General features: G+C 40.3%; 1 protein-coding gene across 1 annotated transcript; it reads left to right on the forward strand.

Moving 5' to 3' along the window:
• LOC131199591 (UDP-glucuronosyltransferase 1A1-like) lies at positions 1–25,042 on the forward strand. The gene is made up of 5 exons (XM_058185530.1): positions 1–367; positions 12,306–12,437; positions 14,188–14,275; positions 23,491–23,710; positions 24,929–25,042. The coding sequence occupies exons 1-5, from the start codon at positions 113–115 to the stop codon at positions 24,957–24,959; spliced, it is 726 nt and encodes a 241-aa protein (XP_058041513.1). The 5' UTR covers positions 1–112; the 3' UTR covers positions 24,960–25,042.

Consider the following 25,042-nt stretch of genomic DNA (forward strand, 5'->3'; position numbering starts at 1 on the left):
CCCTTCTCTTTTCTACTTACGTGGAATTCCATGTGGTTTAGATTCTGAGGCGACTAAGTGTCCAAACCCACTTTCCTATATCCCCAAATTCTATACAGGCAGTACTGATCATATGACATTTAATCAACGAGTAAATAATTTTTTAATTGGCTCATTTCAGTTCATGGTGTGTTACTTTGTTTACTCACCATTTGAAGTTTTGATCAAGGAATTCCTCCATCAAGATATGACAGTACTGGAGCTATATAGCCAAGCTTCAATTTGGCTTCTTCGCTATGACTTCGTATTTGAATATCCAAGGCCTATCATGCCAAATATGATTTTCATTGGAGGTATAAATTGTGCAAAGGAGAATCCATTAACACAGGTTGGTTTTTAATTTTTTTAATAGTCATACAAATTTTTCAAAGTGTCAAATTAGGATTGAAATATTTTGACAAAATTAGGACAGTCAATACCAAACTATCAAGTGCTATTTGCCAGAGTATGAAAAAGTATGAAAATTATGTTAACTGGCCTGGTTAAGCATGCTTTACTCACAAAAGTAATATTATTCTAATAAATACTTTTAAAATCATATTCATTTAATTTATGCAGCTTTGTTCAAAAGCAAAAAAAAGAAGTGAATGGAAGACAAATAGACGTGTAATGTTTGGGGAATTAAGGACTAGATTACTAATGATTAGCTGCTTAAGAATTCTGAAAAAGGTTCTTTCCAATAATTGTGAAAATCAGACAAAAAGTTATATCTAGAAATATTTAGTATATTTCTGAACTGTGAAATATAATTAAGCCAACTGATGCTTGCAACATGGATTATTAAAATGTCAACCATAGATTTTAAATATTGGCCTTTTATAATATTAAATTATGTAGTTGGTATAGAAAATAATGTATTTTAATGAATTAAAGATGACTATTTGGCACTTGAACATTGACTAGACTGAAACATAATTTGGTTACTATAAATTATAACTTTATGTGTTGTGATTTATATCCCAAATAAGTTATTGTAATTTTTTAAATTCTTATCTTTGAATTGAATTATTGTGTTTAACTCTTTGCTAAATTATTTGCATGTGAAAAAATTTTTAATCACCTATTAAAATGGGAGATTCGGTGGGGGCATGGCCAGCATCACAGTGGTACAGCATGAAACTTCAGAGCTCCGGAGGAATGCCGATATCCCAGCTATTTTTGCGGATCCCAAGGAATCATTTATTTATTTATTTTATTTATTTATTTATTGGATTTTTATACCGCCCTTCTCCCAAAGGACTCAGGGCGATTCACAGCCAAGATAAAACAGCAATAATATACAAATAAAACAATAGATTAAAAAACTTATTATATAAGGCCAGATTAAAACATTTAAAATCATAAAAACCCCATAAAATTTATATCAAATATTAAAAGCTATTTAAAATTCCTATGCCAGTCCTGCACGAATAAACAGATAAGTCTTCAGCTTGCGGCGGAAGGTCCGAAGGTCTGGCAATTGACGAAGTCCAGGGGGAAGTTCATTCCAGAGGGTGGGAGCCCCCACAGAGAAGGCCCTTCCCCTGGGGGCCGCCAGCCGACATTGCTTGGTGGACGGCACCCTGAGAAGTCCCTCTCTGTGCGTTCGGGTCAGTGGGAGGCATTCGGTAGCAGTAGGCGGTCCCGTAAGTACCCTGGCCCTAAGCCATGGAGCGCTTTAAAGGTAGTAACCAGAACCTTGAAGTGCACCCGAAAGACCACAGGTAGCCAGTGCAGCCTGCGCAGGAGTGGTGTTACATGGGAGCCACGTGCGGCTCCCTCTATCACCCGCGCAGCTGCATTCTGAACCAAGGGGAGCCCCATGTAGAGAGCATTGCAGTAATCCAAGCAAGAGGTAACAAGAGCATGAGTGACCGTGCATAGGGCATCCTGGTCAAGGAAGGGGCGCAACTGGTGAATCAGGTGGACCTGATAAAAAGCTCTCCTGGAGACGGTCGTCAGGTGGTCTTCAAAAGACAACCGCCCATCCAGGAGAACACCCAAGTTGTGCACCCTCTCCACTGGGGCCAATGATTCGCCCCCAACAGTCAGCTGCAGCTGACTGTACCGGGGTGCCAGCATCCACAGCCACTCCATTTTGGAGGGATTGAGCTTGAGCCTCTCTCTCCCCATCCAGACCCGTACGGCTTCCAGACACCGGGACAGTACTTCGATAGCTTCGTTGGGGTGGCCTGGGGTGGAGAAGTACAGCTGCATGTCGTTAGCGTACAGTTGGTACCTCACCCCAAAGCCATTGATGATCTCACCCAGCAGCTTCATATAGATGTTGAACAGGAGAGGCGAGAGAATTGACCCCTGCGGCACCCCACATGTGAGGTGCCTCGTGGTTGATCTCTGCCCCCCTGCCAACACCGTCTGCGACCAGTCAGAGAGATAGGAGGAGAACCACCGATAAACGGTGCCTTCCACTCCAACCTCCCCAGCCGGTGCAGCAGGATACCATGGTCGATGGTATCAAAAGCCGCTGAGAGGTCTAATAGGACCAGGGCAGAGGAATAACCCCTGTCCCTGGCCCTCCAAAGATCATCAACCAACGCGACCAAAGCTGTCTCCGTACTGTATCCAGGCCGGAAGCCGAACTGGAACGGGTCTAGATAGACAGTTTCATCCAGGTATTGGGCTAATTGACGTGCCACCATACTCTCTACAACCTTCGCCACAAAGCGAAGGTTGGAGACCGGACGATAATTTCCCAAAACAGCTGGGTCCAGGGAAGGCTTCTTGAGGAGGGGTCTCACCACTGCCTCTTTCAAGGCAGCAGGGAAAACCCCTTCCAACAAAGAAGCATTGATAATCCCCCGGAGCTAGCCTCGTGTCACCTCCTGCGTGGCCAGCACCAGCCAGGAGGGGCACGGGTCCAGTAAACATGTGGTGGCATTCAACCGCCCCAACAACCTGTCCATGTCCTCGGGAGTCACAGGGTCAAATCCATCCCAAACAGTCTCAACAAGACGAGTCTCCGACCTCTCACCTGGATCTACCCAATTTTGATCCAACCTATCCCGAAGCTGAACGATTTTATCGTATAGATAACCACTAAACTCCTCGTCACGGCCCTGTAAGGGGTCCTCCCACACTTCCTGTTGAAGGAGAGAGCGGGTCACCCGAAACAGGGCGGCCGGGCAGTTATCTGCCGATGCAATGAGGGAGGAAACGTAAAAATGCTTTGCTTCCCTCAATGCCACTAGGTAGGTCCTACTATAAGACCTAACTAGTGTCCGGTAAGCTTCGGAATGGCTGGATCTCCAGGCACTCTCTAAGCATCTTCTCCGGCGTTTCATCTCCCTCAGCTCCTCGGAGAACCAAGGAGCTGGTTGAGATCTACGCCGGGTTAGAGGCCGCAAAGGCATGACCCGGTCTAAAGCACCAGCCGCGGCCTGTTCCCAGGCCGCAACTAGTTCTTCAGCCGTGCCGTGGATCAGATCCTCAGGGAATGGCCCAAGCTCCATCAGGAACCTCTCCAGGTCCATCAGGCGCCTGGGACGGAACCAACGTATTGGTCGCATCTCCCTGCGATGTTGAGTGGCGGTCCGAAAGTCTAGATGAAGGAGAAAATGATCTGACCATGCCAAAGGCTCGGTCACTAAATCTCCTACATCCAGATCATTTAACCACTGTCCAGAGATAAAAATCAGATCCAGTGTGCCTCCCCCAATGTGAGTAGGGCCATCAACTATTTGTGTCAGGTCCAAGGCCGTCATGGAGGCCATGAACTCCCGGGCCGCCGTCGATGACAAGCCGGTCGATGGCAAGTTGAAATCCCCCATGACCATAAGTCTGGGGGTCTCAACCACCACCCGGTAAGCACCTCCAACAGCTCGGGCAGGGCTGTAGTCATGCAGCAAGGAGCCAGGTACATGATCAACAAGCCCATCTGAAACCTATGACCCCACTTCAGAAAGAGGGATTCACAACCGGCTATCTGAGGTACAGTGGTCTCCCTCAGTTCTAGACTTTCCTTAATAGCAACCGCCACCCCCCCACCCCTACCTTGCGCCCTCAGTTGATGGAATGCTCAGAAACCCGGTGGGCACATTTCAACAAGGGGAACTCCCCCTTCCGTGCCCAACCAGGTCTCCATAATGCCCATAAGGTCCGCGGACCCCCCTGTATAAGATCACAAATTAGGGGGGCTTTGTTAACCACAGACCGTGCATTGCACAGCATCAACCGAAGGCCCAAGCTCTGAGGATCCTGGCCGCCCGGGGAACGGGAGAAGTCTGAAGGGCCGGGGCGCGCGATCGCTTTTAAACAGCGAGCATGCGCCCCCAAGGATTGATATGGCCCCTCACTTCCGCCATATCTGCCCCTCCCACTTACCGTGCAAATGGAACGACCCTCACAACCAGGAACATCATCCTCCCCCGTTGCCTTCAGACCTGTTGAAAAAACGCCGCGAGCGCACGCAGTGACTGCCCCCCCGGCAGGCTACCCCCAACACCCGCCCTTTCCCTCCCTCCCCTTAAAAATTCCCTATCTAAAAATCCCCACAGGTTCTTTCTAGACGCATGCCACCTCTGTGGGTCCCAAGACCCATCATTGAGGCCGGCCCTCAGTAATATAGGGGGCCATTCCTGCGAGGCGGGGGCACCTCGCAGGCACAAGAGTTCACATGAGGAATACCGCATGAAGATAAAAAATCGGCGAAAAATGGCTCCATCTCAGTATTGGCAAAAATGTTAATACTAGGATAGTTCTCCAGTTAATACTAGGATAGTTCTCCAGGACGGGCATATGATGGAAAACAATGGACAGTCTCGATGGTATCATCCTGGTCAATTAATAGACCAAGGTCTTAATTAGGTCAGATAATTATAAGATCTTAAATCCAGGATAAAGTATAAAATACTATAAGTCTGTCCAAAACCAAGTCCAAAAAACATGGAGTAAGGGGGTGGGTTGGTGCTTCCGTTGCCACCGTCGGTGTCATCATAGTTGTCCTGTAGGGACAGTGAAAAACGGAGGCACAGGCTGGCATGGATAGGGAAATCGCAAGTTCCCTGAAGTGCTGGCATTTAGCTTCTGACTCAGCAGTGAGGGAAGGCAGCCATTAAGAGCTGTCACAAGCCAAGGCGGTCACACGCAAGAAGAGAAGGAAAAAAAGAGCAAGGTGATCATCTGGGTGAGAACTGAGGTCTTGGAAACAAGATTCCTTTCGTCTATTTTACTCCTGAATTTTTTAAAATCTTAATTGAGAGAAATGGCGAAGAGGGGAGGGAGTGGATACAAAGTACCTCCCCAATTCTAGAATAGTGGCAAAGAAGAGGAATCCATTAATAAAGACTTAATTTCAAAAAGTTGAAAAATTAATTTAATGAATTGAAAGCAGATTGGGCAAAGAGGCTTTTTTGGCTATATAAATATATATATTTGCATTTATATCCCGCCCTTCTCCGAAGACTCAGGACGGCTTACACTATGTTAGCAATAGTCTTCATTCTATTTGTACATTTATATACAAAGTCAACTTATTGCCCCCAACAATCTGGGTCCTCATTTTACCTACCTTATAAAGGATGGAAGGCTGAGTCAACCTTGGGCCTAGTGGGACTAGAACCTGCAGTAATTGCAGGCAGCTGCTGTTAATAACAGACTGCATTAGCAGTCTGAGCCAAAGAGGCCCCTAATTGATTGCACTTTGGATATTTGAGTTTTCTATCTGGGAGTTTAAAACTGGAAGAAGAAAATTGAATTGACTATATTTTAAAGATTATTTTAAGTGAACTGTAGTGCCATCTAATGGTGATAGAGAAAAGTACACAGATATATTGAGCTAAGGAGAAGATGAGAGTGGAATGACCTTGGGCAGTGTTTTAGAAACTGGCAAGAAGATTCTGATAAGAAATGATCTTGTGATTTTGTAGCACAGGAAAAACGGAGGAAAAAAAAGAGAAAAGTACGAAAGCCTTTGTAAATTACCAAAGACTAAGCTTTTTGTTTTTTTGCCTGGTGGATTTATAATTTTGGAAGATTTTGGAATAGTGATATTTTGGAATACTATTTTTTTCTATTCTGCTTTTTCTTTTCTTTTCTTTTTTTGTATTGAGAATTCCTCTTCCTGGATTTAAATTTTTGGTGATTGGCATTGTTTTTGTTTTTGTTTGTTTTTTTCTAATTTTTTCTGGGAGACTGTTTTGTATACTTTTTCTCTTTTTTTTAATTGCCTGGTGAGATATTTCAAGTGGTACATATTGGTTTTCAAATTTTTATTATTGAATTCTTATTTTTGTTCTTATCCTTTTTTTTTTTTTTTTGCTTTCTTTTTCTTTTTTCATTTTGAATGGAAATTATGCAAACTGTCTTCTTTTTCTATATGGATTAAACCTATGTGGATTAGGGTATCAAGAACATGAAGAGTTTTGACTTGGGAGCAGATCTGAAATTTGAATTTGGAATTTAAATAAAGGGGTGAGTTTGAATTTAAGAATTGGATTATTTGGATTACAAATTGGGTGGTGTGATCTAAAGAAACAAGATGAAGAAAAAACACAACATCTATCATCACTATCAATATTAACAGCGTTTGGCTCTACAGGGCAAAAGGCAACAGAAACTACATCAAAGCAAGAGAAAACTAATGAGGAATTAAAAAATATGCTACAGACTATATATGAAGATCTTAAGACAAGAATAGACAAGGTAGATGGAAGAATAGAAAAAATGGAAGGAAAATTGAAAGACATCAAAGAGATGATAGGGAAAATTGAACAACAATTGCAGCAAGTGAAAGAAAAAGCAGAAGCAACAGAGAAAAAAGTTGAAGAGATGGATTATAGATTTACAATTACTGATAAAAATCAGGAAAGGACAATTATATCATTGGAAATGGATAAAGCTGATTATTATTTAAGATTTCAAAATATCTAAGAAGAAAAGGGAGAAAACAGCAGAAGCAATGGAATGGAGTAAAGAAAAGATACTAAATGGGATCAATGAGATATATAGAGTGCACACAAGGTACTCAATGAGAAATAATCTACCCAGAGAAATTCATGTCAGATTTACCAAGAAAACATTGAGAGCAGAGATATAGCAGTTGATGAAAAATGCGACGATAAAGCACAAAGGGAGAGAAGTAGTGGCACTGAAACAAATTCCAAGAAGTGAGAGACCTGAGAAAAGATATCAATTTCTTATGAAATGTTTGATTAAAAGAGGAATAAATTTCAGATGGTTGGTACCAGAAGGAATTTTGATGAATTGGCAAGAACAAAGATACAGATTAGATACAATAGAGAAAGCAGAAGAGGAAGAAAGATTGAGAGAAGAAAGGGGATGGACATCAGGAAGGGAAAAAAAGAACAATCAAAACAACTAAAGAACAAGAAGAAAGAGCGATAAGAGAAGGGGCAAGAGCAAAAGAAATTAAAGAAGAAAGGGAGATAAGAACGACTAGATCGGACTTCCAATGGCTCTGCTCTCTCCGAAGGACGCCCTAAGGGCGCCCGTGCTGGGATTCTGTAAAAAGCCAGTGAAAACAGCGAATATGAGCTGTTCGCCGGTTGAAAGTGCTTCCCCGGTAAAGGGGAAAGGAAAGAGCAGAGGAGAGATAGGTAGAATTCTCTAGAGCAGCGGTTCTCAACCTATAGGTCGGGACCCCGTTGGGGGCCGAATGACAATTTGCCAGGGGTCGCCTAAGACCATTGGAAATATGGGAAGTATACTTGCGAGTTGAAGAATCGCGCTCCAATGGTTGACTCCACAAGCCAGCTGCAAGCTCTTCAAATCGCTAGCCGAATTCAGCTTCAGGCGCGATCAATTAAAAAAGAGAGAAATCTTAGCTTTGATGTCTCCCTCTCAAGCCAGCTGCAATCACTCCCAATCGCTAACCTAATCTGACTTCAGGCGCGATAAACTTAATAGGGAAGGAGTCTCCGCTTTAATGCCTCCGTCCTCAAGGCAATTGTAAGCAGTTCAGATCGCTAGCCAATATGGCTTCAGGCACGATAAATTCAAAACAAAAATAATTTTATGGTTGGGGGTCGCCACATCGTGGGGAATTGTATTAAAGGGGTCGCCACATCATGGGGAATTGTATTAAAGGGGTCACATCACTATAAAGGTTGAGAACCACTGCTCTAGAGGCCCCGCTTTCTCGATTTGAAAGCGGGGAACTCTAAGGGGAAAATTTCCTGGAAATCCCTCTGCAGCAGCATGGCCGACTCAATGTCACTCACAGCCATGCCCACTCAGCCACAAGACCCCACCCAAGCCACACCCACAGAAAACTTTTTTAATTTCTATTCTGCCTTTTCCCTTTTTGTGAGATGCCTGCAGCTGCAGCCTCTCTTTTTTTCGGTGCACCTGGAGACACTTCTTGTGCTGAAAGATGCAGCGGCTTCAGGCTTCTTGCAAACAAAAGTTACCAGAGCCACTCTCCTTCTTGAACGTGGCCTTGCACAGAAGCTTCTGCCTGCTCGCCACCTACTCGCCACCCATTCACCCTTCGCCTTGGGTCAGGAGCCGGGGCCCAGGGATGCACCATTCCCAGAGGCTCCAGAGCCGCCCCCTGCTTCAACCGGGTTGGGGAATGTACCATTCCCCGACTCCAGCCTTGCCCTGGAGCTGCCACCCGCTCGCCCTTTGCCATTGGTGTGTATGTACCTTCCTCCAGTGGCTGGTTGTCAGGAAAGGCAAGCATTTGAAAGTTACCGGAGCCACTCCTTCTTGAATGTACTGCTGCCATTGCCACCCTGTTCCATGTGCCAGCTGCGCAAGCGCACACCCAACCTGGTGCTGATGAATGAATGAAATAAACGGTGTGCGCTTGAGCAGCGTGCATGGAACAGGGTGGCGATGGCACATTCCACCCAGCCGCCCTGTTTCGGGTGACTCGTTCCCTCCTTCACCAGGGGGAGCGGGATGACCCGTTACAGGGACGTGCTGAGGAGTTTAACGGTTATCTATACGACAAAATCGTTCAGCTTTGGGACGGTCTGGACCAAAATTGTGGTGACTCGGGAGGTGTCTGAGGGTGGTCTTGGTGACATTGTATGGGATGAGTTTGACCCTGTGGCTCCCGAGGACATGGACAGGTTGTTGGGTAGGTTGAATGCCACCACATGTTTACTGGACCCGTGCTCCTCCTGTACATGCCGTGTGGTGAAGGGAGAGCAGCAGCAGCTTTGGGGCAAGGCTGGTGTCGGGGAATGGTGCATTCCCTGACCCGGTTGAGGCAGGTGGTGAGCAAGCGGTGGCTCCGAGGCCTCAGGGAATGGGGCATCCCTGGGCCCCAGACCCCGAGCCCCAACCAAAGGTGAAGGGTAAGAGGGTGGCGAGCTGTCTTCCTGGCATCCCAGTGGCCAGCTTGCAAAGGCAGGCAACCGGAAGCCCACGAGGAAGGCAGGCAAGCATGTCAGGGCTTCGGGGAAGAGAGTAAGCTGCTAGCTCCTTCCCCGAAGCCCTGCCATGCTTATCTGCCTTCCACGTGGGCTTCTGCTTGCCTGCCTTTGCAAGCTGGCCACTGGGATGCCAGGAAGGCAGCGTGGAAGGCAGGCAAGCATGGGAGGACTGCAGGCCATATACTGTTTCAGGGGCGTGGCCAGCCAGCCATTGTTCCTGGTTCAGCAAACCAACTGCAATCTCTGCTACCTACTCACCCGATCCGGTCCGATGCGGTAGCATTTCACCCCCTGTTAAAACTATATATAAAGACCAATTGGCAAAGGTAATAGTAAACAGCGAAATGACAGAAAAAGTGGGTATTAGAAAAGGTACCAGACAAGGATGTCCACTATCTCCATTATTATTTATTTTGACCCTAGAAATCTTAAACAGAAAAATAAGACAAGATAAATAAAAGGAATGAAAATCAAAAGAGAAGAATACAAGCTACAGGCATTTACAGAGGATTTAGTATTTATTATGGAAGAACCAATAGAAACGGGTCCAAAATTAATTGAGCAAATAGAGGAATATGGAGAAATAGCTGGATTGAAAATTAATAAAGATAAGACAAAAATAATAGTTAAAATATGAGAGAAAAGCAAAAGAGAAGTTAGATATTTAAATAGTGAAAAAAGTGAAATACTTGGGCATCCGATTAACTTCAAGATGTATTACTATGAAGGAAGATAATTATTATAAACTGAAAAATCAAATGAAAAATGGAAAAAATTGCAATTATCACTAATGGGAAGAATAGCATTAATTAAAATGAAATAAATTACCAAGAATCTTGTTTTTCTTCCAAATGATTCCGATAAAGCTGGAGAAAAAATATTTTGAGACTCTGAATGAAATGATGTGGAAATATATAGGGCAAGGGAAAAACAAGAATTAATCTTAAACTGCTTCAAGATTCCAGAACTAGAGGAGGATTTGGTCTGTCAAATTGGGAACTTTTATCACCAAGCGGCGATGTTAACTTGGGTTAAAGAATGGATTTTATTGAGAAATACAAGACTATTGACTTTGGAAGGACATGATCTGCAATTAGGCTGGCATGCTTTCTTATGGTACGGGAAGAATAGGATACATGGGTATTTCATATAGCAAAGAAGATACGTATCTAATCATACATATAATAACAGCAGCAAGAATTGTATTTGCGCAAAATTGGAAGATAGAGAAAATATCGTCAGAAGGTGAAGTAATAAAAAAAGATTTTAGATTGTATGGAAATGAATAGATTAACACTAAGAATAAAATATAAAGAGAAATCGGTGTATTTCAAGACATGCAGAAGATTCTATGTATGGTTAGAAAAATATGATTAAAAGATGATAGATTAATAAATCAGATAAGATTTTTTATTTATTTATTTATTTATAATTACATTTCTATACCGCACCATCTCCCGGAGGACTCAGGGCGGTTTACAGCCAAAATTAAAATACCCACACCAATACAATATAAATATAATAAATAACAATATTTAAAAACAATTAAAAACAAATATTTACTGGCCGAATCACTAAAACAGTCAGAGACCGATTAAAACCCATTAAAATTTCGCTAAAATATGTCTTAGGCTAGTCCCGCTCGGTGAAATAATAAGGTCTTCAGTTCACGTTTGAAGGCCTGGAGGTTGGGGAGTTGGCGTAACCCCGGAGGAAGCTCGTTCCATAGGGCTGGTGCCACCTACATTGTTTGGTCGACGGCACCCTGAGGAGGCCCTCTCTGTGGGAGTGCACAGGTTGTTGGGAGGCAATCAGTGGCAGAAGGCGGTCTCGCAAATACCCCGCAAATAAAGACAAATGAGAGAGAAGACAAAAAGAAATATAAATTCAGATGACACCAGGATAAATGGAAAAGGGGGACGGGGGGGAGAAAGAATGTTATTATATAAATGTACAATTATGATGATAGATATGTAATGGGTAAAATTGAAAATAAATTGAAAATAAATTGAAAAGAAAATATATATTGATAGAAAATTGGGGCTGCTCTATCTTCCCCTATCAAATAGGGGAAATATTGGACAACAAAGGAGAAAGAAAGGAGAGAGAAGTAGAGGGTAAGATAGGAGAAGAGGGAGAGAGACGAATGGAAGAAAGGGAAAAGGAGAGAAAGAAAGGATAAGGGAAAAGAGCAGGAGAGAAGGTTAGAAAGGGGAAAAGAGAGTGGAGGAAAGGAAGGGAAAATAGAGGAGAGAAGGAAAGAGTAGGAGAGGAGAGAAGGTAGGGAAGGGAAAGAAAGAAGAAGGAGAAGAAGGTTTGTTGTAAAATGAGGGAAAAGAAAGTGCAGAAGAGCAATCCCAAATGTAATCAAAACTGTTTTTTTATGCTTTCTTTAGAAAATATATGTCTGTGTGATCAACTTTGAATAAGAGAATGTACATTTACAATATGTGTATAAGAAATAAAATAAAATTTCCAGAAAAAAGATGGGAAATTCTATTCAAACTGTCAGTTTTGGAAGACAATTTTCTTTTTTGCTTAACTGCCACATATTTTAGCTGGGGAAGTTGGGAGGGGGTTGTTGTTGGAGCGGTGGAAGGTTAGTCATAACAACATTCCGTATTCAAGGACTTTTGCCTGCGTCTGATGTAGACTGCCTGAAGATTGTATCCAATTGAGTGTGAAGAGTTGGTTGGACAATGTGATGAACTTGTGGGTGTGGGGCAGGGCTGTGAAGTATAAACTGAGTGTGGAAAACCTGTGAACTTTCAGTTTCGGGTTATCCCAACTGTGCCAACATGACATCTCTAATAAATTGGAACTTTGAGGAACCTCAAGCCTCAGAGCTTTATTTCATTGGGGGTGTTCCTTGGAACCCTGACACAAACTTTCAAATAACTTATCTTTGAATTTTTATTTTGATAGGAGTTTGAAAGCATATTGGAGAAATCTGGTGAAGATGGAGTTGTGGTGTTTTCTCTGGGATCAATGCTTTCTGAAATTCAAATGAAAAAAGCCATGGAAATTGCTGAAGGATTGGGAACAATACCACAGACAGTAAGAAAAGCAAATCTAAAATGTATTGTGTATATGAAGATATATTCTCTGTTAAACCAAGTGAGAAACAAGGATAATGGGATGAAATTTAAGGAAAAGAAAGTCTGGATAAATATTACTGGACAGAAATTTCTTGACAGAAATTACTTCCCTCTTCATCACAAGTGTAAATTAAAATATCACCTTTAAAATACAACAAATTATCTCTTCTTTCCATATCTTACAGTACTTGGTTATCCATATCCTAGTTACTTACAAACAGTGCCTTAAAACCTTGTCATTTCAGTCTTGATCAGCAAAAGTTCATTAAGGGTTACCAGAAATAACATACTTTTTTAACATTGATCAAATAAATTTCATATTCCTTCTTTTTACTTTTAACAATCTTACATTTAGTCCTCTTCTAATGTTCTAAAACTTGATTTCTTTTCCTATTTTCTTTATTCCTTCTCAAAAAATTCTTCAAAGCTTGTAAATCTAATATCAGAAAATTATTCTGATTACTCTCTTGATTTCTTCTTTTCTCTGTCCAGTATTGCATCTTTTTCCACATCATTTTGTAGCCTATTATTTTTAAATCCATGTTAAGATCACTCTAAGTGTTGCTGGCAAAACTTATTCCTCTCCTATAACATCTTTTTAACACTATCTATAGAGCTAACTTTCTCAAAATTAATTTCTGGGTCCATTATTCCAAATATCCTTCAGTATGCCCAATGTTAAAATATTTCATTCCATTCTGTATTAGTGAGCAAAACGTTAATGTTCTTCTCTTTTAATTGTAATATTTAATCTCTTCTAGTTTCCTATAGTGTTCAACCTTCAGAGTCACATGCTATTCATGATTTTTAAGAAAAAAATTCAAAAGCATTTTACCACAGGAAGGATTCTTATAATTGATTTCAAAATTTTATTTCAAATCCATCTGAAGCCTTAATCCATTTTTAATTTTCCAAAATCAAGATTCTAATAATTCTTCTGATGTTTATTTAAAAAAATTAAGTTCTTGAACTTGTATTTAAAACTTCTTAAATAGAAATTGAAGAAAGCTTAGCTGGTACTGTAACTTGTTGATCCAAAGATTCTTAATAGCTGAAAAGCAGTTACAGTAACAACCAATTTCTGAAAGTGATTAGAAAAGGAAATATGCAGACCTAATGTCCTTTCTATGGCACTGACCATGGTTTGAGCAAGATGGCCAATCCTTCATTTCCTGGAATTCAAAACCTGCCAGAGATGGCCAGTCTACTCATTGACTATTCATTCTGTTGTGGTTATCAGCTCTATTTATGGCAGAGCCATCTTCAGTTCACTATTTATTCCTTAGAAATTACTGCCCAACATTTTTAAAACAGTGTTAAATTTAAAGGAAGGGCTTTTGCCACTCTACAAGCAATGGAACAGCGGTTGGACATTTCCAATATTTCTTGTCTACATGGGTTTTTAATTTTTCACTGTGGCTCTTTCCCCTCAAAGGGTCATGGAAGGCTGAAGTACAGAGTAGATTGGATTAGTATAAAACCCCTTTCAGTTTATATGTATTCTGTCGTTCTAAATGTATGCTTGTCAACAGAAGTCATTATGAGTATTTCAGTTGACAATATCTATTAAAATGGTACTTGTTTTGAATATCTTTCTTGTAGATTAAAATGTTAATAAATTAACTAATTCAGATTTATGTAAATATGAATTATCAATATATATATATATATATATATTTATCACTTGCTATATATTTTAATTTATGAAGGTGTTGTGGAGATATACCGGTGAAGCTCCAATCAATCTTGCCAATAATACAAAGCTATTTAATTGGCTTCCACAGAATGATCTACTTGGTATGTTTGGGTCAGAAATTAAGGGGCCTTGTTTTTAATTAAGTTTTGATTCTGCTTCCAATCTGTAATGGTGCTAAATATGAGTAACTTTATATGTATTACCCTACATCAGCTAATACCAAATGCTATGAAGTGATACAAACTTGGATGTATCTATTCCCAAAAACTTTTTGGGAAAAGTGAAATCATTCCTCATGAAACATTGTACCAATATTATCCTTTAAAAACCTAAGGAAAGTGTTGAATCAGATGTAATCTGGCTGTTTATTATGTTGCTCCTGCAAGAGGGTACAAATTAGGGGTGAAATGCTCCCAGTTCGGACTGGATCAGCTGATCAGGTACCGACGGTGGTGGGTGGTTCGGAGAACTGGTAGCAAAAATCCCTGGGCCCCATGTCCACACAATTGCCCAGTCACTAACTTGCCCACTTGCTGCTTCTTTCCGGCTCGCTCACTTTTCCCACTAACCTATGGTAGGAATAGATTGCAAAAAAATGCTTTTAAAAGGTAAAAAAAGGCTCTGATGATCACAGCTGAGCCGCACGATTGTCAGAGCCTTTTTTTTTACTTTTAAAAGCATTTTTTTTACAACCTATTGGGCTGAATAGGTTGTAAAAAATATTTTTAAAAAAAATTATTGAATTTCCAACATATAAAACACACAATACAAAAAACACAACAAAAAGAAAAACAAAACATACCAAAAATTTAACTCTAATGACAGCTTTTCCATATCGGTATCTCCATCATAACAAACATATTTACAAAAATTCTAATTCTATATATCACTATCTTAAATTACATCCTTATTTGAAGTATAGTAACATCTATTTATAATTCAATTTCATATCCTATATTTCTTCAACAATTTTACCTTCTACATATTATATTTAACAAATTATCCCTTAGGTTTTGTGTTTATTCTCATGCCAGGAATACCATCCGTTCCAAATTTGATAGTTGTCAACTAGCCTCAGATCAGTACTTAAGAAAATAAAGACCCAACTTCATCATTTTGAAGAAATTGGTAATTTTTTCTAAGCAAGTCTGAAATGCAGGATAGGCAAAGCCAGAAATCAAAACCACAGAGTCATATCCTCTCCTGAACCCTCCCCCTAGTAGAGGTCATACAGTAATAATCCATTGTCGTCTTCCTCCTTGGCCACGTGTAGTTTCACTTCCGATATTCTCCCTCTGTCAATCTTCTGGATGGAATGTGAAGCAGGCAGCTGCCGTTACATTCACGTGCCAAAACAGTTCAAACGTCTGTTCAAAAAGGCCATCTCCCTCTCCCACACATGCAATGTCAGCTGAACGCTGGGAACAGTAAACCCCCCCACTCCTCTATTAAGTAAGATCCTCAGTAGAGCAAACTTTTAGCAAGATAATAAAATAGTCAAACAACCTAGTAGGAGATATGCACTTAATTAAAGTGGATTAAAGCGGAGGCTGACAATAGTACTCGGTTTCTTCCCTCTCCTTCATTTCCATAGATAGTCTTTCCATTTCTGTATCGTCATAATTTTTTTCATTATAATTTGGTCTGGAGGAGTATTTGATTGTTTCCAATTCTGTGCTAGGAAAATTCTATTTGCGGTTAATATATGTAGTGTTATATATTTAATTTTTTCTCCATTTTCCCTTCAAAAATGCCCAAAAGGAAAAGTTCCGGCTTCATTTCTATCCTCTGTTCAGTTAACCCTTCTAACCATTTTCTTATCTTACACAAGTATTTTCGGATCTTAGTGCAGGTCTACATGTGGTAGAACGTTTCTTGTTTATGCCCACATCTCCAACATTCTGGGGACCTGTTCAAGAACATCTTGGCCAATCTCGCTGGTTCTAGATGCCATCAATAAAACATTTTGTAAAGGTTCTCCTTACTGACATCATTAGTTTGCAGTTTCTCCCCCATAATTTATCCCATTGATCTAATTGAATATTGTGTCCAAAATTTCTCATCCAACTAACCATTGTCTCTTTCACAGTTTTAAATTTTAACAAAAAATTGTACGTTTTTGTAATCATTTCCCCCCCTGTTCCTAACAGTATCTTATTAAGTTCCAATTTTTCTGTATAAATACCATGTTGTTCCCGGTCTTTTTTATATTTTTTTCTAATTTGCAGGTATGGCCACCAATCAATTTTTATCCCCTAGTTTCTCAAATCCTATTCTGATTTTAAATTTCCAAGTTCATCTAATAGTTCCAAATAGTTATTACTTTATTTACGTTGGGGTAAATTATGGCCTCCATTGTTGATATCCAAACTGGAACTTTCATATAATGATTTTTTATTATCCCAAATATTTATCAAAGCATTTCATACTAGATGTCTCTGGAAGTATGTGTGGGTTTTATTTTTTCCTTCCCATAGGAATCTTAATTCAAATAATTATAAAAGCAGCATTTAGAACAGATACATAGAAAAGACCTATTCTAAATTTGGATCATATCATTTTCTAAACTGTAAACCTGTGCAAAGATAATTATTTTATCTTGTTGGAAGAAATATCCATTCAACCGCAGCACCATGATGTCACCCTAGAAGACCTTGTAAAACAGAATGCTTTTAAAAGGTAAAAAAAGGCTCTGACGATCACAGCTGAGCCGCACGATCATCAGAGCCTTTTTTTACTTTTAAAAGCATTTCTTAGAACTTATAGGTTGTAAAAAAATATTTTTAAAAGTAAAAAAAGGCTCTGACGATCACAGCTGAGCCACACAATTGTCAGAACCTCTTTTTTTACTTTTAAAAGCATTTTTTACAACCTATTTGGCCGAATAGGTTGTAAAAAAATGCTTTTAAAAGTAAAAAAAAGATTGCGCACCACAGCTGATCACACACTTCCCACACTGTTCTATTTACTCCATGTCTCCTTTTGGCATCCACTGTATGCATGCACTTCAGTTTTGGTGTGTGGTGCATACTGCGCATGCGTGCTCACAGCACATGTTTGGTATGCAGCGCACATGCGCAGCCAGCGAACTGGTAGTAAACCGGTTCAGATTTTACCACTGGTACAAATATAATCAGAGCAAAAACTGATCAAATGACCCATTTTTTCCTGTGAACACTGTTTTCCTCAGATGATTTGGAGAGTTCAAGTTCCATCTAGCATAAAGTTCCTGTTGCTGGGTACAATAATTAGTATTTCTTCTCAAAGACTTTTCAGGGAAAAAAATGGATGAATGGGTAGGTGGTGTCTGTAGTTTAAGTAGTTTGGCATTTTATTATTATTTTTCTTTTATTTTCAGTAACTGTTAAACATTCATTTAAAAATGCATAGATTTTGATAGGCTATGCTAGATTTTTTTGAAGAAGTTCCAAGGTTTAAAACTCTTCTGTTCATTCATGTATATCCCTAAATTAATTACAGGAAAACAGCCTGGGTTATTCTTTTTATGCTGTAATACAAGAAATAGAGATTGTGATCGAAAGATTGCTTTCTACCCTTGAGGAGAGTTGAGATCTGAAATAAGCAGGGGGATAGTGATAGATAGAGGGCCTTTATATTCTGCTCTGGAGATATTTATTTATTTATTTATTTATTTATTTATTTTGTCACAGCAATATATGTAGGTATCATACAAAAAGATTATATAGTAAATAAACACATATATGGGTAAATATAAGGAGGTATAAGCATATATATAGGAAGGAGAAAAGAAAAAAACAATAGGACAGGAACGGTAGACACGTTTGTGCGCTTATGCACGCCCCTTATGGTCCTCTTAGGAATGGGGTGAAGTCAATAGTAGAAAGTTTCTGGATAAAACATTTAGGGTTATGGGAAGAGACCACAGAGTCAGGTAAAGTATTCCAAGCACTGATGATTCTGTTACAGAAGTCATATTTTCTGCAATCTAGATTAAAGCGGTTGACATTAAGTTTAAATCTATTAGTTGCTCTAGTATTATTGCAATTAAAGCTGAAGTAGTCTTTAACAGGAAGGACATTACAATAGATGATTCTGTGAGTTAAGCTTAGGTCTTGTCGAAGGCGACGGAGTTCCAAGTTTTCTAAGCCTAGGATTTCAAGTCTGGTGGGATAGGGTATTTTATTGTTTTCAGAGGAATGGAGAACTCTTCTTGTAAAATATTTCTGGACACGTTCAATTGTATTGATGTCAGAGATGTGGTGAGGGTTCCAAACTGGCGAGCTGTATTCTAGAATTGGTCTAGCAAATGTTTTATATGCTCTGGTTAGTAGTGTGGTGTTTTTGGAAAAGAAGCTATGCAAAATTAGGTTTACAACTCTTAGAGCTTTTTTTGCTATGTAGTTGCAGTGGGCTTTGGCACTTAGATCATTTGACATGAAAACTCCAAGGTCTTTGACAGGATGGGGGTCGTCTGTAAGGTAATGTCCATCTAGTATGTATTTAGTTTTTGGGTTCTTTTTTCCTATATGTAAGACTGAGCATTTGCTGGTTGAAATTTGGAGCTGCCAATTTTTAGACCAAGCGGATAGATGATCAAGGTCGTTTTGAATGATAGAAGTATTGTCTGTGGTGTTAAATAGTTTGACATCATCAGCAAAGAGAACACAATTACTTGAGATGTGGTCACAGAGATCATTAATGTATAGTATAAAGAGTGTTGGTCCAAGGACGCTGCCTTGAGGAACGCCACTCTTGACAGGAACAGGATTTGATAAAGCATTGCCAATTTTGACCACTTGTTGTCTGTTAGACAGAAAAGCAGATATCCATTTGTGGAGGGGTCCTGAGATGCCATAGGATGTTAGTTTTAGGAGAAGTTTATCGTGTACTACTGAGTCAAAAGCTTTGCAGAAGTCTATGTAGATTGCATCTATTGATTTGCCTTGATCGAGATTTGAAGTCCATATGTTTTTGCAGTGGAGAAGTTGTAAGTTACAAGATAATTTTTTCCTGAAACCAAATTGTTTGTTGGAGAGTAGCTTGTTAGTTTCTAAGTGTGAGGTAATGGATTGGTTGATGATAGATTCCATGACTTTGCAGGTGACGCAGCAAAGGGAGATCGGTCTGTAGTTTTCGACTAAGCTGGGGTCTCCTTTTTTGAACATAGGGATGATTGTGGCTAGTGACCAAAGTTTGGGAATAGAACTGGTAGTGAAAGCTTTATCAAAGATGATAATAGAGGTTCTGCTATATTAATGGAAAGTTTTTTTAAGAAGTATGCACATAGTCCATCGGGTCCAATAGAAAGCGATGGTTTTAAGTTGTGAAGAGCTTTTCCAACATTGTCTTCTGTGAAATCTATATGAGTTAAATCATCATAGTCGTTGCTGGTTCGTTTGTGGAATGTCGGATATGTGTTATCGGAGTTAACAAAAACTGAGCCAAAGAAAATGTTGAAGAGGTTTGCTTTGACTGTTTCGTCATTGCATTCTTTGTTGTTAGAATCTTTTAGTGGTGGGATGGATCTTGAGTCTTTAAGTTTATTGTTGACAAAATTATAAAAGGCACGATTGGAATTTGTGCTCAGAAGGTTCTCTTCTTGCTTGGTGTGGTAATTTGTGCATTCAGTTTCTATTTGGTTGCATATGTTTCTGTAGCGGTTTTTGAAATCTGTAACATAGCCTTTTTGGTTTCTTTTCCAGAGGGATTTTTTTTTGATTGAAGTTTTTTTATTGATATGGGTAGTTTGTTTTTTTTGGTCATGGTAGTCATTTGTGGTACATATAGTTTAATGACTCTATTGATTTCAAGTAGGAAGACTCTATAGTGGTCTTCAGCAGTTATGCAGGTTGCAAACAGATTTTGCCAGTCCAGAAATGAAAGATCGTTGTTTATAAGGTCGTAATTGGCTTTTTTGAAGTTGTAGTTGGGAGTACTGTTGTTATGACGATTTAAGTATGGACGTATATTGAGATGAAAATCTATCATGCAGTGGTCACTGTTGGAAAAAGGTTCTTTAATTTGTAGTCTGTAAATTGAGTTTGAATTGTTGCAGAAGATGAGGTCAAGGCAGTTGTTGAGTCTTGTATTGTTAGTTACAAGTTGTTCAAGACCTAGGTTTGTAACAGCGTTGTATAGTGTAGTATGGATTGGGTCAGTTGAACATTCATTAGTTGTCCAGTTAATGAGAGGTAGATTTAGGTCACCCAGGAAGATGAGAGGATATGGGCAAGAGGTAGCCCATGTTAGCATTGAGGTTAGCATATTTGCATGGGTAATGTCATAGTCAGGGGCTCTGTAGCATAGTAAGAATCGAAGAGTAGTGTCAAGGGATAGGTCGCATACTATAGTTTCAGGAAGAGAGAGTTTATGTGCTACTTGGATATTTTTTAGATTCAGTGACTTTTTGTAAAAGATAGCCACTCCACCACCTCTTCGGTTTTCACGATCTGATCGATAGACTTGATATTCTTTGTTTGAGATAATGGAGTCAGGAAGGGATGAGTTCAGCCATGTTTCACAAACAAAAATGATATCAAATGTGCCACTGTTTAATAAGAGGATAAATTCAGGTAATTTGTTGACTATGCTTCTTGCATTTATCAATTTGCATTTGAGATCTGAAGTGATTGGTGTTGAAGAGGTAAGGGGCGTGCATACCTAGTTTTGGATGTTAGTAGGTTGGGGATTGTGTACAACAGATGGTTGGATAGATGGTTGGATGGTAGTTTGGTTGTTTGGATGGATGGTTGTTTGGATGGCTGGTTGGGTGGATTGTTGGGTGGCTGGTTGGATGGCTGGTTGGATAGCTGATTGGATGGCTGTTTGGATGGCTGCTTGGATGGCTGTTTGGATGGCTGTTTGGATTGTTGGTTGGATGGCTGTTGGTTGAATGGCTGGTAAGATGGTTGGTTGAATGGGTGGTAGGGTGATGGGTACTTGATTGAGTACTGGGATGGCTGGTTGATTGTTATGGGTGATGGGGGGTTTGGAGGTGATTTTTTGATTGTAGATCTTATTTTTTATGCAATCAGCACGGTAGTCGATGTATAGGTTGGATTCACCATTGTCTTGTCTTCTTTTAAGTTCTGTGCGAAGTTCACGAGAACGTATCCGTTGTAGAAAGGATAGATCAGGACGTGATCTAAGTTTACTGTAGGTAGGGTTGGATTTAGCAATTGAGTTTATAGTACAGATGAATTTGCGTTTACTGTCCTCGTTTATGCATGTGACTCTACAAAATCTTGGTGCTGTTGACCCATCGCTGTTTTTATATTCTGGTCCATCTCTGGAGACAGTAATTATTTCATTTGGGAAGATGGTTGATGAGTTATAATTTCCAATGATGTTGTGAATCTTATTGATATCTGGTTCGTTAGTGTTTTCAAGTCCAAATAATATTGCATTATTTATTTTTTGTCCTCTCTCCATTGCATCTCTGATTAGTTGGTTAGTAGTTATTTGATGTTTAGGTTGTATTGTATTAATTTGTTGTCTAGGTTGAGTTGTAGGTTGTGTATTAGGTTGTGTATTTTGTGATGATAGATGAATTTGGAAGAGATTTGGGTCATTTGAGTTTTCATTTTTTAGTGTTGAAATTTGTTTTTATCAAGTTTATGAATAACTGATTCAATAACTGATTTCAATAACTAATAGAATTTTTTTTTCTAAGTTTTGTTTAATATTTAGTATTCTTTTTTCTAGGTTTTGTTCAATAGCTTGTAATCTTTTATCTAAGTTTTGTTCAATAGTTATTAATCTTGTTTCTAAGATTTTATCAGCGTTGGATTTTCTGGCTGGCATAATGATAATCTTTCTTATTCCTTTGTTTTATTTCACACTCTTTCCAATTTTTGTAATGATTAAGTATCTGTCACTTAATCAATTTTCTTTAATTTTATATCTCTCTCTTTAACTTTAAATGGTAATCAATTTGGCAGTTGCTATGGTAATGGGGAGTCACTATGGTAACAGTGAGATTTGGCGGGAAATTTAAAATGGTGAGATTAGGAGGTTGAAGAAGCTTCTTTAAAGGTGGCCGTACTGGCGGGAGATTCAAAAGTCAATAGAGGATGGGAGACTGGAGTCTCCTAGGAACTCACCAGTGGTCCTGCACAGTCCTGCCGATTGGGGGATAGGTGGTTTTTAATTCTTTTAAATCCTGGTTGTTTAGAGATGATGCAAATGCTGCTGGGCTTATTTCTCCTTGGTGGGGAATTTAAAATTAGAAGCGGTGAGGGGGGGCGATGATAGAGAGCGGCGATGGAAGTGGCGCGACTCACGGCAGCGGCAGTGTCGGGGCTGGCAGTGGCTCCGGCGGCACAAGCGGCAGCTGCAGTGTCCGGGCTAGCGGCGGCTCCGGCAGCACAAGCGGCAGCGGCAGTCTCGGGGCTGGCGGCGGCTCCGGCGGCACAAGCGGCAGCGGCAGTCAATTTAGCCTCCCAGGCAAGAATCTCTTTGGAGGGAAATTTAAAGTTCAATTTCAGGCGGTTTTGATTCAGTAGCGTGGCTCAATGCAGCTGAAGCTGGTCAGCGATGAATCTAATAGAAAAAGAAGTTCTCTTTGGAGGGAACTTCAAAATCCAGTCAGCGGAGGCTTGCGGTGGTCGTAGCGGCTCGCGGCGGCTTCTGGTGGCTCGCGGCGGCTCGCGGTGGCTTCTAGTGGCTTGCGGCGGCTTCTGGTGGCTCGCGGCGGCTTCTGGTGGCTCGCGGCGGTTCAGGTGATTCGTGGCGGCTTCCAGAGACTGGCGGCGGATTTAGGAGACTCGCGGAGACTCAAGAAACTCACGGCGGCTTCAGGTGGCTTTATTTCAGCAGCGGTGGCTCACGGCAGTCGCAGCGGCCCTAGATAGCCGGCGGCGGTGGTGGCGGCCCATGGTGGCAGTGGCCCGCGGCCGTTTGGATTCAGCGGCGGTCTCAGCAGCTCCGTCAATTCAAGGTAGCAACGAAATAAGGTTTTTAGGGGGAAAAAATCTACAAAAAGCCTCAGGGATTGCTCTCCTTAAGAACTCTGAAGAGTTCTTTTACAGAGAGCATTCCTCCGGGGCATCCTTGCTGGTCACCATCTTGGAGCAGAAAAAGGGACACATATATATGAACTGACAGTCTATATCTATAGACACAATAATCACTGTTGGGAATTATGAAAGGGAAAGAAGTTTCCTCTAATAATTCTTCAATAGTCGTTAATCACATATTAATATTTTAACAATTACTCTTTGATTCATATGGCTCCATTTATAACAATGCAAATTCATCATATATGATTACCTAGCTTTATAGCTAGCAGAAAAATAAACATGCTTGTCTTTTTCCATCTTCTTACCTTGAACAGCTCATTCAAAAACCAGAGCTTTTATCACACATGCGGGTTCCCATGGGATCTATGAGGGGATTTGCCATGGAGTACCAATGGTATTAATACCACTTTTTGGAGATCAAGCAGACAACGCAGTGCGGATAGAGTCTCGAGGAGCAGGAGTAAAGCTGGATGCAGTTAAAATGACATCAAAGGACTTGTCCAACGCATTGAGGACTGTTATTTATGATAAAAGGTAAGTAATAGAAGAGATGTGGTAGGGTTTCTCATAGACATTCCCACTTGCAGATACAGATTACTTAGCTGAGAGAAGAGCCCTCTTTATGTTTTGCCACCTTCCGCAGTGCAAAGGATGACAGGTGAGTCCCACTTTTCACTTTTAATCGTCTCACTGCTCGCTTGCAGCAACTGGGATCACTGTGGGTGGCACCAACAACAAGTGGAGGCAGAGGAATGGGGCCGCCCACTCAGTGTCCAGCAGCCGCTTCAAACATTTTTCAGGCAGCCATGAACTCATTAGCTCTTGGTCCCTCCCAAGCCACCAACAGGGAAGAACCTTCAGCCAGAGCAGCCTGGTGCAATTTAATGCTTTTAATTTACAAATAGAAAACCTGGTTACAAATACTATGGTACTTCTCCTTCTTCTCTTCTTTATTGGCCTCGCTTTTTTCTTTCTTTTCCTTATCATCTTTCTTCCCCTTCTTACTCTCCTCCTTCTCCTGCTCCTCCTCCTCCTCAATATCTCTGTTGGCAATCTTGTTGTTGATGAAGTTGTGCAGCACTGCCACCAAAAGGATCAGGTGAGACAGGGAATGAGGCAGGGGTGCCATACCATGGCCTCTGCACAATCACCACCTCCTGTGCTGGCCACACCTCCCCTCTTCCCCCCAGAGCTGGCATTCTTAATTAAGGCTTATTTTTGGGGTAGGCACATTCTAACAAATCATGCTAGGGCTTATTTTCTGGTTGGGTCTTATCCCCAGGGAAACACAGTACGTTAAAACGTTTTTTAAAAGGTATTAGAATTTATTGACTTTAGTATTTTTTTTAAAAAAAGTTTAGCGTTTTAAAATGAATTTTTAAAAAGTTTCTCTTTAAGGTTAAAGAATTTGAAAGAACTTTTTTAATATAAATGATCATAGTCTACAAAGATTAATAAGTGTAAATATTGTGTATAACTTTCCACAATAAAAAAAAAAGAAAAAATGGATTTGTTTGAGATTGTGATGTAAATTGTTTTAAACGAAGATATTTTACCTGGTCCTATTTTTTATTGGGATATTGTTTCTGGTTTTTATGCTCAATACAGAAAAAGATGAAATTTAGAGTTTGAAGATCTAATAATCGTATAAGTTATAGAATTGGCTTACAATAATTGGTAATATAAAAAATTGAGATTATAACTACATTAGTATTTTGCCTTTGTTTTTTCTTTGTTTTTTCTTTTTCCTAGGGAAAACATGGCTCAGGGGCTAGGACATTGAGCTTGTCAATCGAAAGGTCGGCAGCTCAGCGGTTCGAATCCCTAGTGCTGCCATGTAACAGGGTGAGCTCCCGTTACTTGTCC

This window comes from Ahaetulla prasina, chromosome 1, assembly GCF_028640845.1.
Source record: "Ahaetulla prasina isolate Xishuangbanna chromosome 1, ASM2864084v1, whole genome shotgun sequence".
Taxonomy (NCBI): Eukaryota; Metazoa; Chordata; class Lepidosauria; order Squamata; family Colubridae; genus Ahaetulla; species Ahaetulla prasina.

What these genes read in the sequence shown, in the direction of transcription:
- LOC131199591 (XM_058185530.1), top strand. Translation starts at nt 113, where the DNA reads ATGACATTTAATCAACGAGTAAATAATTTTTTAATTGGCTCATTTCAG. An exon ending in TGGGAACAATACCACAGACA is followed by an intron (nt 12,438 to 14,187) that starts GTAAGAAAAGCA and finishes TAATTTATGAAG; the next exon opens with GTGTTGTGGAGATATACCGG. An exon ending in ACTGTTATTTATGATAAAAG is followed by an intron (nt 23,711 to 24,928) that starts GTAAGTAATAGA and finishes TCTTTTTCCTAG; the next exon opens with GGAAAACATGGCTCAGGGGC.